The following is an 18,444-nucleotide window of genomic DNA, read 5'->3' on the forward strand; positions in this document are numbered from 1 at the left end:
CGTATGCAACAACATTATTTTAGTTTTATTAACCCCCCCCCCCCCCCCACTCAGTTGAGTTGTACAGTTATAGGTCACATTAAGGCATCTTGCACATGATACTCCTGTTTGAGCATCCACTTTTTTAGACGACTTTTTTTTTTTTTAACGCAAACGCGTTCACGTTTTTGTGCACATGCGTGAAAACTTTTTTCGCTTTCTTGTTCTGTACTATTTAGTAAATGGGCATTTGCTCACATTTGTGTGAAACGCTACGTAAATAACTGACCAAAAATGCAGAGTTTTTTTCTATTTTTTTTTTTTACTGAAGAATGAACGGCGCTCATTTATGCACTTGTGTGCATAGGCACTTTACAATTAATGGACTGTATTTTAGCTTGGTTAAAAACCAAAAAAAAATAAAAGCTGTACTGAGCTTTTTCAAGCTGCAGTGTGCAAGAGGCCTAAGACTCGATTCACACCAGCGCGACTTGTCAGGCGACCTGTCAGCCTGACAAGTCGCGGTCCCTTGACTGCTACAGGACCCGTTTTAATAGGAGCGACACAAGTCGCTCCGACTTAGAAAAAGGTTCCTGTACTACTTCGGGGCGACCTCGGAGCGACTTGCATAGACATTCATTATATGAAGTCCATGCAAGTCGTGCCGAAGTCGCGGTGCACTGGACTTCACAAGTCGCCCCCGAAGTAGTACAGAGTCGTGTCGCCATAGTGTGAACCGACTCTAAAGGTGGAAAAAGTTTTGAAATTATTTAGCTTTCTCTCGTTTTCTTTTACATCACAGAAACCTGACATTTTAACAGGGGTGTGTAGACTTTTTATAGCCACTGTACTTCTTTAGGAGCTGCTAAATGGGTAAGCTTGGTAATAGAGATGCTTTTTGTTTTTTTTTACGTTTGCTTACCCAGAATTTCACGATTGTGTTACATGCACAGATTTGAAAGCACTTCCCTCTGGTGGGAGTCTGTTAATCCTGCAATCAGTTGTACTATACTGCTGTAGAGTCACCCATCTGGTAAGTTATTGCTGTTGCTTGTCCCAGAGGGAAATGGCCCATACATTAATACACACTCACACGCTTGCTAACACTTGTTGCTGCCAGAAGTCCCACAGCAGGGAATATAGTCTACACGAGGGAAATGACTCAGTCAAACCTCTACAGGGCAAATGTGGCTTCTCCGAAACTACAAATGCATAACATCTCTTAACTGAAACAAATCCAGTAAAAGCATTGTATTCCTTGGCAAAGGTTATCAGAGATGGAACAAAATGTGGGGGGAGAAGATTGGGCATTAACTGGGACAAGAGCTTTTACTTGTACATGTAAAAATCAAGAAAAGGTTGGGACAATGAGTGAGAGACCGGACACGGCTTGCAGGGAAAGAGAACACATTTATTGATATATACATACAGATGAGGACCATAACATAGAATGTATAAATAGTTGATGTATTGCATAGGCAGAGTAAAAAATAAGTAAATAACCCTAATCCAGTGTTCATAAAAACCCAACATGGCAAGTTTCCAAGAGTAATAAAATAGTAATGTACACAACAACAATAGACTAATGATCAACAGGCGGTTTGCCTGGAGACACTGTGACTGGCTAGCAGCAGCAGTAACAGCCAGGAGATTATCAACCAATGAGGCAGCGGAAGCGTCACTGGAAGGCGAGCCGGCCGCATAAACGTGATGATGACGCGGAAGGGGGCGGTAACTGTTTCGGTTACCGTACCCCCGTGTCATCACGTTCATGCGGCCGGCCCGCCCTCCAGTGACGCTTCCGCTGCCTCATTGGTTGATAGCCACGGGTCTAGCCACGCTAAAGGTGCAAAGCACCAGTCTGCAGCTCCGTGCTTGACAGCTTCCAATCCGATCGCTGGCTTTTTCACCCGTGCGCCTGAAGTGACACCGGCTCCCAGCTGCGGCAGCGGTGCTTCCATCTCATCCACTGTAAAACAAGGGACCATTTTGAGTCACGCTGTATCCAGAAACGAAACCCTAACTGCAGAGGTACTGTACACTACAAAGATTGTCATTTATTTTAGTAAAAATATGCTGGGTGTGACTTGGATTTTCTTCTTATTTAACATGTATACATAGACATTTCATGAAACATTAGGTCATGAATATTTACGTGAAGTCATGGAATTTTATTGGTGAAAATGTGTATGAACCCTGATAGAGATATATATATATATAAATAATATATTATTGTGTGTAAGGAAATGGCAGATGAGGATGAATGAAGACATGGAACTTACATAGTAATGTAGGTAGTTGCTGATATTGGGAGTAAGACATAGCCTGGGGTGTCTCCCACGGGAGTTGAGGGAACACAGAACGGGCAAACCAGGCCAAACACGCCACCCACATGGAGGGTAGGGCTGGAAAATGAGGAGTAGAAGGTATATTCAGTAGCAGCGAAGCAAGAGATGTCTCTAAAGGTGAAAAAAAATATATAAAAAATGTAAGTCTGTATATATGATAGAGGTATCAAGGTGCTGCTACCATAGTGAGGCTGTGAAAAAATTTAAAGCGGTAGTGGATGTGACACCAATAGGAGTGTAGGAAATGCAGAGTAGGAAGAACTTGGGTGCCCAAGAGATTGGAAGTGACCCACGTGAAAAAACTTCAGTTGGGAAGATGAACCCGAGAGAGAGGGGTTAAGCAGGTGCAAAATTGGGGGAAATGTGAAGAAAAAGAACCAAACACCGAGGGCTAAGTGTTAGGAAGACGAGGGGTGAGAGCAGAAGAAATTGTGAAAAACAATTACCAAAGATTGGAGCCCAAACTGCCTGCATGCATGTACCGTGACTGCCAGTGTAGCCAGGCACTGTGGTCCCAACATCACGCCAGTGCATACTTGTACATACTTGTACGTGTGTGATTTTACTCGGGACTATCACAGTACTACCTTTCTGGTGAATGCAGAAAATGCACACCCCTTTCTCAGTACTTATTTTAGGCCCCTTTCACACGGGCTGTCCGATCAGGTCCGCCTGAAACTGACAGGCGGACCTGATCGGATGCTGCATGCACCCCTATGGAGCAGAAGATGTCAGCGGTGACATCTCCACTGACACCCGCTGCTATCAGATCTGATCCTGTTCATGAAATCCAGACAGATGGAAACCCTATTTTCCATCCGTCTGGAGGATCAGATAGTATCGAATGAAAGCAGACAGGCGGTCTGTTTTCATCCGATCTCCCATAGAGGAGAGCGAGGTTCTGATCGATCCCCCACTGAGTAAAATGAGTCCGCTGGGCAGAAAGCCCATGTGAAAGAACTTTCTTCTTCCTTCTTTTTTTTTTTTTTGCATGCACAGATCCTCCCCATCCTGCAAGTTCACCTTGGACAAGTCCAGATAAGCACAGTAAGTGTAGTTCAGCTTCACATGCTCAGTTTGATCTCTGTTGCTGGATAGAACACTTCCTGGTTTTAGCTGAGCTTTTCAGGTCACATGATATTACCATCACACATTTGGGTGTGTATACAGATCCTAAATGACAGCCCAGTCCCTCCCTCCTTCCTCCATGACCAGTAACTAAAAAAAGAACACAGTGAGTGGGATGTCACATCTTGATTGATGGATGATCTCTTTTTTGTTTGTTTTTTTTTTGTTTTTTTTCTTGGAGGGTACATGTGATCAGCACAGGGCCAATCGGCACTGTCCAGACATGTTCAGACAGAGAATTAAGGGTCTTGAAGCCTGATAGGACAATCATGATAGAAATGAAAACTACTCCTACAAGCTATTAGTACTCACTTATACAAGTCACAAGATTGCTCTTATTGCTATATACAGCTGATGATAAAAGGTACTTATAAGTTTATATTTACTAAAATTATTGCATTTCCATGTTCTGTGTACTGTTTGAGACCATATATAGTTTATGCAGGGTCCTAGGTTTAGTAACACTTGAATGCACTCGGTCTAACCAGCCATTGCTCACATGGGGCTGATCAAAAGCTGTGTACAGCTGCTGCTTGATGCTCTATGAGCTTATTTGTGCTTACCCATGAGCCAGGTCCATCCCCCTCCTCTCCTTCAGTGTTCAGGCAGATATAAATCCCAAATTCATTTAGATCTGTACTTGTCATAAAGAGCCAAAAAAGTGTGCTGCAAGAAGCATTCTGATAGGAGGAGACTGCAGTGTGCCAAAGGAATGAACTCCTCAGTCTGCTGTTTCTCCTTCACTGTCCAGTTGCAAGGTGGAGGTAGAAAACCTTTAAAGGTTGAAAGTAAAACTGCAGCAGGAATAGATCAGGGCCCCCGCCACTCGCCACTCTAAACTGCTAGGTGGTAGAGCTGTGTAAGTCTCTGGACTGGAGGGACAGAAATACAAATCCTCTTGACTGGTAAAATGGCTCCCATATGTGTATTTTAGCTGTTGGCCTGAAGTTCAGCTAAGTCAGGTAAGTAGTCCAGCCTCTTGTTCTACCCCCTAGGCTTAAAGCTGAGTTCCACCCTAGAAATTTTTTTTTAGATAAAAATACCCCCAGGACAGTCAGGGCTAGTGCATTTAAGCAACGATAGCCTCCGAACTGTCCCCTGTTTCACTTACCTTTTAGAAGAAATACTTACCTTGAACATGTCTTGTCCAGTGCTGCCATCTCAGGTGTGGGCAGCTGAAGCCGGAGCGTCCTCTTCGGTGACGTCGGATTCCCAGAATGCCTTGCACCGGCCCTGCTCGTCTCTTCCGGTGCAGGCGCGTCATCCCTGCACAACTTCTGGGCATACCCAGAAGCTGTTCAGCAGGGAATGACGTGCCTGCACTGGAAGTAACGAGCAGGGCCGGTGCAGGTGCATTGACTCCTTGGATCGATGACTCTCATCTCCCAGGAGTCAATGCAAGGAGGAAGTGACGGCGCGGGCCGCGGCCGCAGAGGGAGGAAGAGGAAGAAAGGTAAGTATATTTTCATTGAAAAGAAGGTAATTGAAACAAAATAATATAAATTATCCAATTCTTTTTCAGGTAAATTAAAGCAAGCGGACAGGGAAAAAAAACATTTTCAGGGTGGAACTCCGCTTTAACAAGCATTTAGCCCTTGCAGTGCAGGAGAGACCTATATTGCCACTTGTTGTGCCTAGGGTTGGGCTTTAAAGCGGAGTTCCACCCGAAATTTATACTTACCTCCATCTTCTCGCTCCCGGTCACCTGAAAAACAAATGGATAATCGCAATTTTTTTTTTTTTTTCACTTACCTTTTAGAGAAAATATACTCACCTTACTTCCTTCTTCCTCCCCTCGGCGGCCACGGCGATTCGTCACTTCCTGGCTTTTGCAATGATTCCTGGGAGCTGAACGTCATCGCTCCCAGGAATCATTGCGCCTGCACCGGCCCCGACGTCAGTTCCGGGGCGCGCGCGTCATTCCCTTCTAAACAGCTTCTGGGCATGCCCAGAAGCTGTGGAGGGATGACGCGCGCGACCCGGAAGTGACGTCGGGGCCGGTGCAGTGCATCGTGGGACCGAAGAAGGAGGAAGAGGACCGAAGAGGACGCGGAAGAGGATCGCGCTGGCTTCAAGCTGCCCACACCCGAGATGGCAGCGCTGGAGAAGACAATTTCAAGGTAAGTATTTCTCCTGAAAGGTAAGTGCAACCCGGGACAGATCAGAGGCTAGCCATTGTGGAATGTGCTAGCCCTGACTGTCCCGGGGGTATTTTTATTAAAAAAATGTACAACTAGGGTGGAACTCCGCTTTAAGGTTTGGCTCAGTACATTGAACAGTTTTCCATAATTAAAGACTGACTAGAAATCTACAAAAATATATTTCTTTATCATTGACCTAGCTAATGTGTTACTGCACTATAACCCCAGTTGTAATCGGTGATTGTAAAGGATAAGATACACCCACACGAGTTTTGATATTGTTATTAGGTGATTGACTAACTAATAAATGTTTATTACAGTTAAAGGTTGTATGGTCATGCACTGGGGCACTTGGCTGTATGTCAAAGTTTCCCCTAATACCCACAGCCTAGAACTATCATGAGTATAGGAATTCTGAAGGCAAAGCTGAGTTCCTGTTTGGTTGAGAGCCTAAGCGTTGTCTGCAAATTTCACAGTTTACCAAAATGTCAAACAAGCTTCTCCTTTAGCGTATCACATGTACATTTCAGAGCAATCCAAATTCTTCCTTTTTGTGATCATTTAAATCCGAGTGGGTTAAGCTGACCATCTTTTTTTTCGTCAGGTAGCTAAAAAAAAAAAAAAAAAAAAAAAAAACTAATTCCACCATCCACACAAACGATGCAGGTGGAGGAATCCACAAATATTTGCCAACATTCCTGTTGCACAGAAGTAGATTTTACAATCTACTTTTTTGTCAATCAGGGACAGCGACATGTAGATCAAAATTGACTCGTCTATGGCTGTAGAATCCAGTCTGAGATGAATAGATCGATGTGCTCAACCTTATTTTTCAAGGTCTGTGGCAAATACAATTTGCAAAAGCCTTGCTTCTGAAAAATACTGTAAAGTGAGCATGTGTAAATAAAAATATTAATTTCATTATCCGTTAGGCTTCCTTCATATTTTGGCATTCCGGATCACGGGCAGAATCGCGGCAAATCGCGAGATGCCCCAAATGCGGTTTTTATCGCGATTGTCACCCGACAAATGGCAGTAAAATCACGCAAACAGAATTGTACAAGAACTTCTTTTGGGCGTCTCGCGAATTGGTTTGTGCAATTTTACTGCAATTCATCGGGCGACAATTGTGGCAAAATCGCGCTGCGTTTGGGGTGCCATTGGAAGTGGCGGGAATTGCACGGGCGTGCCACAATTTGTCATGATTCAGGATTGCGGGCAGAATCGTGGCAATTCTGCCCGTGAACTGGAACGCCAAGATGTGAACGGAGACTTGACAACCTACACAGTACATAAACCGAAGAAGCAAACTTGAAGTAGTAGTAAACTTAAAAGCAAGCGTTGATTATATTGCAGCTCACCAATTCTTAGATGTTATGGCTGTTGATTGATTTATTTGTATTTTTTTTTTTTTAAGAACAGGCTTTCAGATGCATTTGGGCTATTTGGATATTTATGACATCAATCGGGGGTCGTACAAAATTATCAACTTAAAAATTACCGTTATATTTGATCAAACATTTAATTAACTCGCCCCTAATGTGATGGCTGGAACTCCTTCTCTTTGGTGAGGTGTGTGATGTTAGCTGGTATTGATGATGATGATGATGATGATGATGATGCTACTCACAGCTGGTTTTCCAGGCTTGCATCAGTCAGTCTGGAGCGCAGTCGACTCTTTGCGGTGGTGAGTTTTTTTAAAAACTACTTGCAGCAGTAAGTTGTTCCAAACACCGATGCATATTTTAATGCATGTCTTCTCAAAGTGGGGAATTCATCATTAATTATGGAACGTTTGTAGAACTCAAGCAGTGGGAGGTTGTTGTACCTAGCTTTCAGCACGGGGACTACTGGTGGGAAATGCTGGCTGGTACTTCTGGCGGTTACTGCTGTGGGTAGTACTCACTGCTGACTGGTACTGTGCTGGCTGGTACTGCTGTGGCTACTGCTGGCTAGTACTGCTGGTGGGAAATGCTGGCTGTTACTCCTGTGGGTAGTACTCACTGCTGGCTGGTTCTGCTGTGGCTACTGCTGGTGGGAAATGCTGGCGGTTAATGCTGTGGGTAGTACTCACTGCTGACTGGTACTGCTGTGGCTACTGCTGGCTGGTACTGATAGCGGGAAATGCTGGCTGGAGACACATGATGACCTCAATGAAGCAAGAGTGTGAGGAGCAGCGCCCTGCTGGAGGAAGCATGCTGCAGAGCCAATGCCTCCTCTCTTGGTCAGTCCTGACAGTCTGAGTGATATCAAATGCACTCTGCCTGTGAAGAGACTGAGTCTCCTCACGGGCGGAGCGGAGTGCATTTTATATCACTTCGCCTGTGACTCAAACTGTCAGGACGGAGTCAGAATTATACAGGAAGCATCAGCTCCATTCTGACAGCCAGGATATTGCGTGCTACTTGCGGGTGTCAGGGAACCGCAGGCCACATGCGGGAGACTTGGGATGTCTGGTGAAGGCGGAACACGTGACAGTGCGCATCTTCATGGTCCTCCTCCACATAAATAAATAGTGCTTCTGCCCGGCTGCCTGCAGTGCCATGGGGGGCCAGGGATGAGACAAGCCATTTACCATTGGCAGGGGTGCTTACAATAATAAGCTTTTATTTATGTAAAACCTTTTATACTAAAAGGGGGGAAAAAAACTTTGCTGTAGCGGATTATAAAGTGTGAGCTGGAGTTTGTCTTCAATTCGTTAAGAGGAAGTAAACTCAAAGGCATAATTTTACCTAGAAGTAAGGCTTTCCCTATAAGGTACTGTAACTATCTCCTAAACGTGCACGGTTTAGGAGATCTTTACATCACATGCAGCCAATGATGTGCATGCGCTCTGAAGGAATGGCCACCTGTGCTGTTCCTTCAGATACCTGTGCTGTAAATGACGGCTCCCTCGCGCATGCACGGGAGTGATGTCATCACAGCCCTGGCAAATCAGACAGCCGGAGTACCCGGAAAGAAGACGGGTGAAGATAAAGGCTGACTCCGATTACATCTCATTGTTGAAGAGCTTCGTTTTCAGGTAAGTTTCACATAATGTGCTAGTAAGATATGCATACTAGCACATTATGCCTTTACCTTGCAGGTCTGGAGAAAAAAAAACACCCAGCGGTTTACAACCGCTATAATGTAATTAAATCTGCTAATATATCTAACAATGCTTCTGTGCCCCTTCATCCATAGTGGGGACACTGTAATACAGAAGGAGTCATACTGACAGATCACCAGGGGAAAACGGAGGGGAGGGAAAAGACAAAAAGGAGGACACCCTTAATATTGACTTGATAAAGGTTTATCCTGTTTTTTACGTTTTTTTTTATTTTTTTAGGTTCATTCATAAAACAAATTTATTTTTAACAGCCTCTTCACTTCACAATCTTTTTTCTGAATGCCTAAAATTTATTGTATTCAAAGAAAAGGCAGTGCAATTACCCTGTGCATACACAAGTTTCTGAATGTATGCTACTTTTATTGGGGGGGGGGGGGTCTACAAATTCCATAGTTCCCTGCTGTCAAAATATTTTTGCCCATATAGTTTATCTGTTCTAAGACCTTTTTTTTTTTTTTTTTTTTTTTTTTAAACCATAAGAGGCCAAAGTTCCTCCATGTTGCTTTCCTGCTTTTTCCAGCTCTTGCCAGTTTCTGTGCTTTTAACTTGTGCATAACAGTAGAAGAAAAGGTGTCATTGTTGACAGTGTGGGGTTTTCTTTGCATTTAATTATCACCTCTAGCTCACAGGACCACAGTGAATTTGTAGAGCAGTTGAAATGCTCTATAGAAAGTGTCTGGGGAGATGTTTTCAGGCAGAGAAATGTGTGCTTTGTCATGTAGATTGCGGTATCCTGGTTAAGCATACCAGCATTGCCATGGATGATTAGAGCTGCCTTAGAAATTCATATTTGATGCTAATTTTCCTTTTTAAATCTGGAAAATTCTTGTCATTAAGTGCTTGATGTAAGTGATTAAAGGGGGACTGCACTCAATAAGTGAATATGTGCTATGTTATTTGGAACATTTAGAATCGTTGATTGTAGCTAAGTGGCACTACTAATCTACTTTGTCTTGAATTCGTCTCGAAAAATTGCAGTGCACTTTCTTGGCATGGTAGTGTGCCTAGGTCAGTGGTTCTTAACCTGGGTTCGATCGAACCCCAGGGGTTCGGTGAGTCAGTCTCAGGGGTTCGGCGGAGGGGCAACAGAGCAATTGCTCCCCACGAGAAAATATTACTGATTGTGAGGCCAACCCCCCCCCCCTGCTTGCTGTTTGAGTGGGCGGGATGGGGATGTACCTGACCACGGAGATCGCGCCCGCCTGGAAGAGGGAAGTGTGAGCAGCTGAGCAGAGGGAGCCAAGTGAATGTTCCTGGAGGTAGGCTCAGCTAGCTGTACATGGTGGATTCATTTACAAGCACCTCTATGCTAAGTCTGCTGAGTTACTGCAGCTTAGCATAGAGGTGCTGTTAGCTGACAAATGGAAATGCATGTCCTTTTCATTTAGCTCAATAAGCATTGTGAATGCCCCCTGGTGTGTGCCCTCCTGATACCCCATGGCAGGGCTTGACAAATTTGCCTGAAATCTAGGAGCCAGCTAAAAAAGTTAGGAGCCAGTTTTTTTTTTTTTTTAAACTAACAACCAAGCTTTATTTAATAAAACTGATACTAAATTTACACATAAATACGACTAGAACCCCACTCTCCTATATAGCGCAATTGGATGGAAACAGACTGTCTGTCTCTTTCCATCCGATGCCATCTGATCCGATCCACGGGATGGATAGAAAATAGAACCACCATCCGTCTGTTTTTGGAGGACAGGATCAGATGGCGGCAGATTACCGCTCCATAGAGGAGACTGAACGGTCCGATCAGGTCTGCCTGAAAAACTGACAGGCGGACCTGATCAGACAGCCCGTGTGAAAGGGGCCTTTGGCTGTGGCACGGCGATGAGGAAAAAAAAAAAAAGATATATATATATATATATTTATATATATATATATATATATTTTTTAATAAGAATTGAAGAAAAAAAAGAAAACATTTTTTTATTTTTTTTTTAATAATTAAAAAAAAAAAGAAAAAATTATTATTTTTTTTACATTTAAAAAATAAATTAATAATAATAACCACACTCCCTGTCCACTTACCTTTAAGCAAAGGTAACTGGACAGAGAGATGAAGCCTTAAAAAACTTCCCTCTCTTCTCCTCTTTGGAAGGAGAAGAAAAGGCATTGAGAACATGCATTACTCCCGGCCACCACAAGAGGGCGCCAGTTCCCCTAGCTTCTCATCTCACAGAAGAAGGCCGAAAAGCCGGGGACTAAATTTCTGGACGGCGTGGAAGTCCGTGAACTCGAAGAGGAGGTGGGGGGCGCAAAAGGGACAGGACAGCTCAAGCAGGGCACCCCAGGCGCCAGGTCGCTAATTCTAGTCGCAAATGCGACCTGGCGCCCGGGATTTGTCGAGGCCTGCCCCATGGTATGCCCTCCCAACACCTCCCCCCAGTGTGTCCTCCTGACACCCCATGGTATGCCCTCCCAACCCCTCCCCCCAGTGTGTGCCCCCCTGACACCCCATGGTATGCCCTCCCAACACCTCCCCCCAGTGTGTTCCCTCTTGACACCCCATGGTATGTCCTCCCAACCCCCCCAGTGTGTGCCCTCCTGATACCCCATGGTATGCCCTCCCAACACCTCCCCCCAGTGTGTGCCCTCCTGACACCCCATGGTATGCCCTCCCAACCTCACCCCAGTGTGCCCTCCTAACACCCCATGGTATGCCCTCCCACCCCCACCCCCCCCCCAGTGTGTGTCCTCCTGATACCCCATGGTATGCCTTCCCAACCCCCCCCCCCCCCCCCCAGTGTGTACCCTCCCAACCACTGATGTGTGCCCTCCTGACACCCAGTGTGTGGCCTCCTGACTCTCCACTGGTGTGTGCCCTCACTACCCTCCCCCACAGTGTGTGTCCTCCTGACCCTCCCCCCAGTGTATGCCCTTCCAACCCCCTGGTGTATGCCCTTCCAACCCCCTGGTGTGTGCCCTCATAACCCCCCCGGTGTGTGCCCTCATAACCCCCCAGTGTGTGCCCTCCTGACCCTCCCCTGGTGTGTGCCCTCCCAGCCCCCTGGTGTGTGGCTTTACTGATCATTGTACACTGTCCTATCCACTCCTGTCCTCTGCCCTATTCTCTGTACTTCTCTATCCTTCCCTACAATCAACTGACCCGTATACACTGCCCTACATGCTACTGGCCTCTGTACGCTGCCCTACATGCTACTGGCCTCTGTACGCTGCCCTACAGCCTACTGGCCTCTGTACGCTGCCCTACAGCCTACTGACCTCTGTACATTTTACTTTGTATGATACATTTAATTCAGTTCTGTAAACAACACCTTATTTTCTGGCAGTGCCCCTCCCGAGACTAGACTCATAAAATAAATCATATTTTATTTTTCCAATTAAGAAGGGTTCGGTGAATGCGCATATGAAGCTGGTGGAGTTCAGTACCTCGAACAAGGTTAAGAACCACTGGCCTAGGTACTCTTGTGCCTACAGCCTCATAACTATAGATCTGCAGTGTGAGACCTAAGGCATTGGTGATTCTGACTCCTAGTCTTATGAGGTTTGGAGTGAGAATTAGTAACCTTACTACTTTGCTCCTTGCTGGAGGCTCTGCCAGTAGGGAAAAACCCTGTATACACCAAGAGGTGACTGTGTGCAGGACAAGGCACGGGTAAGTAATGAGGAAAGGCTCAGCTGCCAGGACAGGCAGTACTGGGGAGAAACCATTTGCCCCCTGCCTGCCTTTTTGGTGGGTGCTGCTTCCAGAGTTTAGTTCCTCTTTGTGAAGATAATGACACTTCTCAAACAAACTAAAACTGGCCCCACAGAGTAAGATTTAGGCAGGCCATACACAGTGCCAATTTTTTTCCTGCAACCATGGGTTGCAGGAAAGAAATTTGCTCAATTCCTCCAACACAGTCAGTTTTGAGAGGGGAATCCAGCATTTCCATCCGTCCAGCGGATCGGATGAGAAGGGACAGAAGGTCCGTTCCCATCCGATTCCCCATAGAGAACAGTGCAGAGACACAGTTGCCATCTGCCTGCTCAGCAGGGGATCGGCTGATCGATCCCCTGCTGAGAAACTGAGTCCGCCAATAGACCGGATTGCGTGAAAGGGGCCTTAGGGGTTGATTTACTAAAGCTGGAGAGTGCAAAATCTGGTACAGCTGTGCATGGCAGCCAATCAGCTTTTAACTTCAACTTGTTTAAAGGGTAACTCCACTTTCGTGGGGAAAAAAAATCAGCAAATAAAGGAAAAACAAAGCGTATACAATTGCGACACAAATCCTATTGTAATTGAATGTTAAAAATTACCTTTACTTTTCAATCTGCAGCTGTTGTAATTTTCTGAAAATGCAATGCAATATGGCTACCTGGAGCTGTTCTGTACACAGAATGTGTACTGACCACACCCCAGAGACATCATTTCCTGCTTGTGTGATTGGCTCACCAATTTTCCCAGAAGTCTGTCTAAGATACAAGTCAGATTTCTGGCATCCCCTGCAACAAAAATGTCATTTTTGGTGAGATACTCCCAATAGGAACACATCTAAAGGGATGCAGGCCCAGCAGCTTTCCTCATTAGAGCCCTGCAGCTGCCACAGCTGATAGTTATAAAACCACTCCCATTTGACCCACTAAGGACAGAGGAACAAATAATGATTTCTTCAGAATAATAAAAAAGGAAGGAATCTGCAACAAAGTTTTTTTAGTTTTTTTTGTTTTAAATCCCTGCAATGTACATAGATCACCCAGAGGGGAATGTTTTTTTTTTTTTCTCGACAAAAGTGGAGTTATGCTTTAAGCTTAAGACAATAATATCTTGTTCACGCTGAACACAGCTTTTAAATTGTGCGACTTCATCTGAACTTGCACAATTTCAAAGCCGCATTTCAGTCTGACTTCTGGGGCGACTTAAAAGACACCTGTGCGGGTTCATGCACAGATATCTATTGAAGCCACCAAAAGTAGTGCAGGAACTATTTTTGGAAATCAGTGTGGCGTCGCACTGGTTGGGACGAACCCGTTACTGGCAATAGGCTGCAGTTTGACCTGTCAAATCGTGCCAATGTGAATGGAGTATAAAACCTGGAAGCTGATTGGTTACCATGCACGGCTGCACCAGATTTTGCAGAGTCAAGTTTTAGTAAATTAACCCTTTAGTGTGCATGAGGCTTAATTCTTTAACAGATGTAGGCAGCTGTGAGCTCTGAAAGGATTCAGCGTTTAGTGCTGGTTCACACTTGTGCAGCTGCGGAGATCGCATGTAATTCGGAGCGCTCTGCTCCTTCATTACATACGATCTGATGTGCGGTGCGAATTTCAGCCATACACTTTGTATGGCTGAATTCGCACTGCATCCGCACCAAAGACGCACAGGAGGCATTTTTTTGAGCCGCATCAAAATCGGAGCGCACAGTGGTTCACACTTGTGCGATCCGATTCTGTACGATCCGATTCTGTGCGTACTTGCAGATCTCACTGCGATATGCAATAAAACTGGGGGTGTCGTTAACTTTTAATTGACACCCCCTGCGTATCGCATATGGCAGTGTGAATGTTCCCGCATCGCACAAGTGTGAACCGAGCCTTACTTTGAAATCGTGCAGGATATATTTGCTCTATAAAGTAAATAAGATTGTTAAACAAATGAGAATCCAACTTTAGTTCCATTAAATAAATAGAAATTGATGAGATATTCTGCATCACATTCAGCTAGGTTTGCTGGCAGTAGTGAATGTGTTGAAGTATGCATCCAAGGCAGTGACAGGAGTCAGGTGTAGCACATTCCTGTCAGTTCTGTTTATTTTGCCTTCATTTAGGTACATTTTAAGCGTGCATGTTAGTGTTCTTGTGCAGGCCTGCTTATCCGGCAGATGGGAGGGGGTGTGTATGTGTCTGACTCCATGCCAGAGGAGGAGGCATCAAGCAGCTGAACCACCTGCTCCTCCCTCCACCTCCTCCCTTTTTTTTTCCCTTTTTTTTTTTTTCCTCTGTGCGATGGAGGGGCTGCAGTGAGCTGGCTCTGGGTGCAGAAGCAGAAGAGGCGACGCGATGGTTACACCGGCCCAGCCCTTGTGCGAGAGCTGCGGCCGGTCCCTGCGGCCCCTGTCAGCATGACTGAGCCCTCACCGCGCTCTCACTGCTCCGTGCTCAGCTGCTTTGTGAGTCTCCTAAGCTTTAAGGAGCTGGGAGGGTGGGCTTTTACCTGGGGGGGGAATATCAGGGATGCTTTTGTGCCTGCGGGAGGGGTTGCTAGGGTGGTGGAGACCTCTAACCTGCCAATGCAATAATTTGACTTTGGGTCACCAAGCGTGTTTGTTTTGGGAGATCACTATGGTGTCATTGTGGGAAATGGGAGCAGAAATGCTTTATCATGTCAAGTGGCTGGAGGATCTTGGCATTGGGTACTCGCATGCGGGGCTGCTGCTTTGTGTTGTACAGAGTGAGCAGTTGTGGAAAATCCTTGCTAACCACTCCCTTGCTGGGGATACCCTGCCTGTAGATGTGAACGATCATTGTGTGCCGTGCATATCTCCCTGGGATCCCCTGCTCTTAGCATAGCAGTATGTGGTTTGTCAGTCACAAGACACATTCATTATACAGAGCACTGTAGGAGTGATTGTAGGTGGTGGATGGACCGAACAGTGTTTTCGTTTTTAGGTAATTCTCTAGGTTGCTTCTCGCATATCCATTCCCAGGGATATTGTGTTCGGGCTTGTGCATGATTGAGCTGAAAGTACGTATCGTTTTAATGGTGCAGAGGTCTTACCTGGCTAGGCCCAATGACAGAGGGCTCTCTGTCTTCCAAGTACATCATCACTTGGCACAAAAGGTTATTTAGATGTAGGCAGGATGGAAATTACTGAGCTGCAAGAGCATCCCAGGGATCTCCAAACTGCGGCCCTCCAGCTGTTGAGGAACTACATGTCCAAGGAGGCATTGTAGAACTCTGACATTCACAGACATGACTAGGCATGATGGGAATTGTAGTTCCTCAACAACTGGAGGGCTATAGTTTGGAGACCCCCTGATATAAGCTGTTAAGTGTCTATTCTGTTATACTTCATCTTAATGTACATATTTCTTATTTTCCTATAGCAGCAGGGAGCCAACTTTTAGGTTAACGTGAGTTTTTTTTTTTTTTTTCTTTTTTGTTTTTTAAAGCTGGCTCAAAGATGACTAGCTCAAAATCCAATTCAGTCACTGTTTGAAGGGTTAATTTCACCTATGCCTACTGGCTTAGAGGGGCAAAAACATGTATGGCTTGAATTGGACAAAATCTATGCAGTCACTATTTATACACCAGCCTTTCTCAACCAGAGGTTGCCAGGGGTTCCCCAAGCAGTTAGTGATTCCTGCCTCTCAGATAAGTAACCACTGACACCAATGGTCTTTTTAGCTATCTGTAAGGGGGGAATTTATCCCAGTGATCGCAAATGTAACGAGCATTCTTCCCAGTGACCATTATGCTAGTGTAGGTGAGCTGTAGATAAAATTATCAGGTGTTCTCTGAGCCTGGAAAGTTAGGTTGGCCATAGACCGGGCTCGATTTCCCCCATCAACAGTAAGGCTGGGTTCGCACTAGTCCGATGCGGGTAACCCTATGAATCCTGTGCGGGTTCCCGCATTGCAGCTGAATCGCAGGCGGTTGACACTGACATCTGTGAACCACTGCAGGTGTCAATAGAAAGTTATTGACACCCCCAGATCGGTTTGCAGATTGCAGTGTGAACTCTGAAATGGTACAGGAATCAGATTGCATGAGTGTGAATACCCATGCAATCCGATTACAGTGAGGACCAAAAAAGGGCCCTGTACCATTTTGGTCTGAATGCGATGCAAATTCAGCCATGCAAACTGTATGGCTGAATTTGCATCGCACAGACATCGCGTGTGATCTGTACAACAATGCGGTTGCGAATTACATGTTATGTCTGTTTGCACCAGTGTGAACCCAGCCTTAGTGTTAATGGGGGAATCCTCCCATAGAGCCATTTGTTTTCTCCTGGCAGGAAAGTCGTGGTTATTGCTAGAAGCTATAGCAGCTGCTAGCAATCGTACTTCAAATCCAGCAGGCTGCTTGCCCATACATGATTTGAATCTCAGCTGGTTCCTACTGTTTATGGCCGGCTTTATTTGCAAGGTTCCATGTTAAAAAGGTTAAGAGGCAGTTATACACAATAGCATCACCCTAATCTAATCAGATGTTAAAATGATACTAAAGTCTCCTCCTCCTCTTTAAAAGTAACAAACATGTTATACTTGTCTGCTCTGTGCAGTGGTTTTGCACAGAGCAGCCTGGATCCTCCTCTTCTCGGGTCCCTCCCTGGCGCTCCTGGCCCCTCCCTCCTGTTGCGTGCCCCCACAGCAAGCAGCTTGCTACGAGGACATCCAAGCCACAGCTCTGTGTTCATTCACACACAGAGCTGCTGTTCGGCCCCACCCCCTCTCCCTCATTGGCTAATTGGGTTTGGCGGGGGCCAATGGCGCGCCGCTGATGTGCCACAGGCAATCAGGAGGGAGAGTCCCGGATGGTCGAGGCACTTGTGCACATTGCTGGATCGAGATGGGGCTCAGGCAAGTATTAGGAGGGCTGCTGCACACTGAAGTTTTATTATCTTAATACCTAAAATGTATTGAGATAAAAAAACCTTCTACCTTTAGGACCACTTTAAGCCTATGCCTCTTCTCCGCTAATATACCTGTAGGCCAAATGCTTTTGAATGGCTTCATCCAACCTTCTTACTAGGACTAACCAGCCAGTAGGAGGAGTGCCATCCTTTTCCCGAGGGTCGCACTTGTGCAGTGGACTTTATCATCTTTCTCACAAAAGGGATGGTGCTCCCTCCTGTAGGGCTACTGGGTGCTCATCCTAAGAGCTGGTCTATCCTAACAAGACAGGATGGAGCAATGAAAAGCACTTGCAGTTTTTCCCACAAACTTCTGGGTGATTCTTTTGTGTATAGTTTTTAAAATAACTTTTTTTTTTTTTTTAAAGAACCAACCAGGTCTGTGCAAAAAATCTGTATAGTCAGTCTTCAGTGATAGGTGTGTGTGTGTGTGTGTGTGTGTGTGTGTGTATATGCATATATATATATATATACCGTACTATACAATATTTAAATGTGCCTTTATTTACCTGCTTTGCCAATTTCCTGACCGCGGGCGGGTAAGACATGCAGAACAGTGTTCTATAACCGAGTCCTGTAGTTAAAGTTGAACTGTAGTGAAAAGAAAACTCTCAAAGTAAGCAATCCTAAAGAAGCAAATGCGTTTTACCTTCCAGTTAGTAAGTTTCTTCATATTGTGCTCTTTGCCACGCATGCGCAGCTCAGTGTACCGTTTCGGCATGCTTTGGGTGCTGGGATGAACTGACTTCTGTACACCTATCCTGGAGTTGTCATCCTCTTTCGGCCAGTCAATATTTGTAAAAGATGCTTAACACAGAAGACGAGAGGCAAAAATGTCAGCAAGGCCGTCGAGGGAGAATGTGGGCATTGCATCGCTGGAGAGGTCGTTCTAATCTAGGAGGTACATGCAGCAGCTTTTTAGTTTCTCTTTAAGAGGAAAGTAAACTGCCACAGAGATCTATGTAATGCTTCTATGGTTACATAGGAAGATAGAGGACGGCATGAGTTAAAGTGCATGCCAGGGTCAAAAAACACATGCAGTACATGACTGTAATACATGCAAGTACAGAAAAATGGTGGATGTGCCAGGAAGCGGCTTAGCTGCTAAGTCCAGTTGTGGGCTGACAACACACAACATTTTTGTGGATTGAGTG

The 18,444-nt window shown here is 45.4% G+C and overlaps 1 protein-coding gene across 2 annotated transcripts in view; it reads left to right on the forward strand.

Annotated features, from left to right (window-relative positions):
- The window catches only part of MTMR4 (myotubularin related protein 4), a 139,007-nt gene that overhangs the window by 43,116 nt on the left and 77,447 nt on the right, over positions 1–18,444 (forward strand). The window contains exon 1 of one of the 2 annotated variants that reach the window (XM_082245076.1): positions 14,633–14,821. The exons of the other annotated variant lie outside the window; for it this stretch is intronic. Within the exon in view, the coding sequence (XP_082101202.1) occupies positions 14,774–14,821 (48 nt within the window). The 5' untranslated portion in view covers positions 14,633–14,773. Of the gene's footprint in view, positions 1–14,632; positions 14,822–18,444 lie in introns of those variants that run through there. 2 annotated transcript variants of the gene reach the window in all.

The sequence above is a fragment of the Pelophylax lessonae genome (genome assembly GCF_965119305.1).
Source record: "Pelophylax lessonae genome assembly, chromosome: 2".
Lineage (NCBI taxonomy): Eukaryota > Metazoa > Chordata > Amphibia > Anura > Ranidae > Pelophylax > Pelophylax lessonae.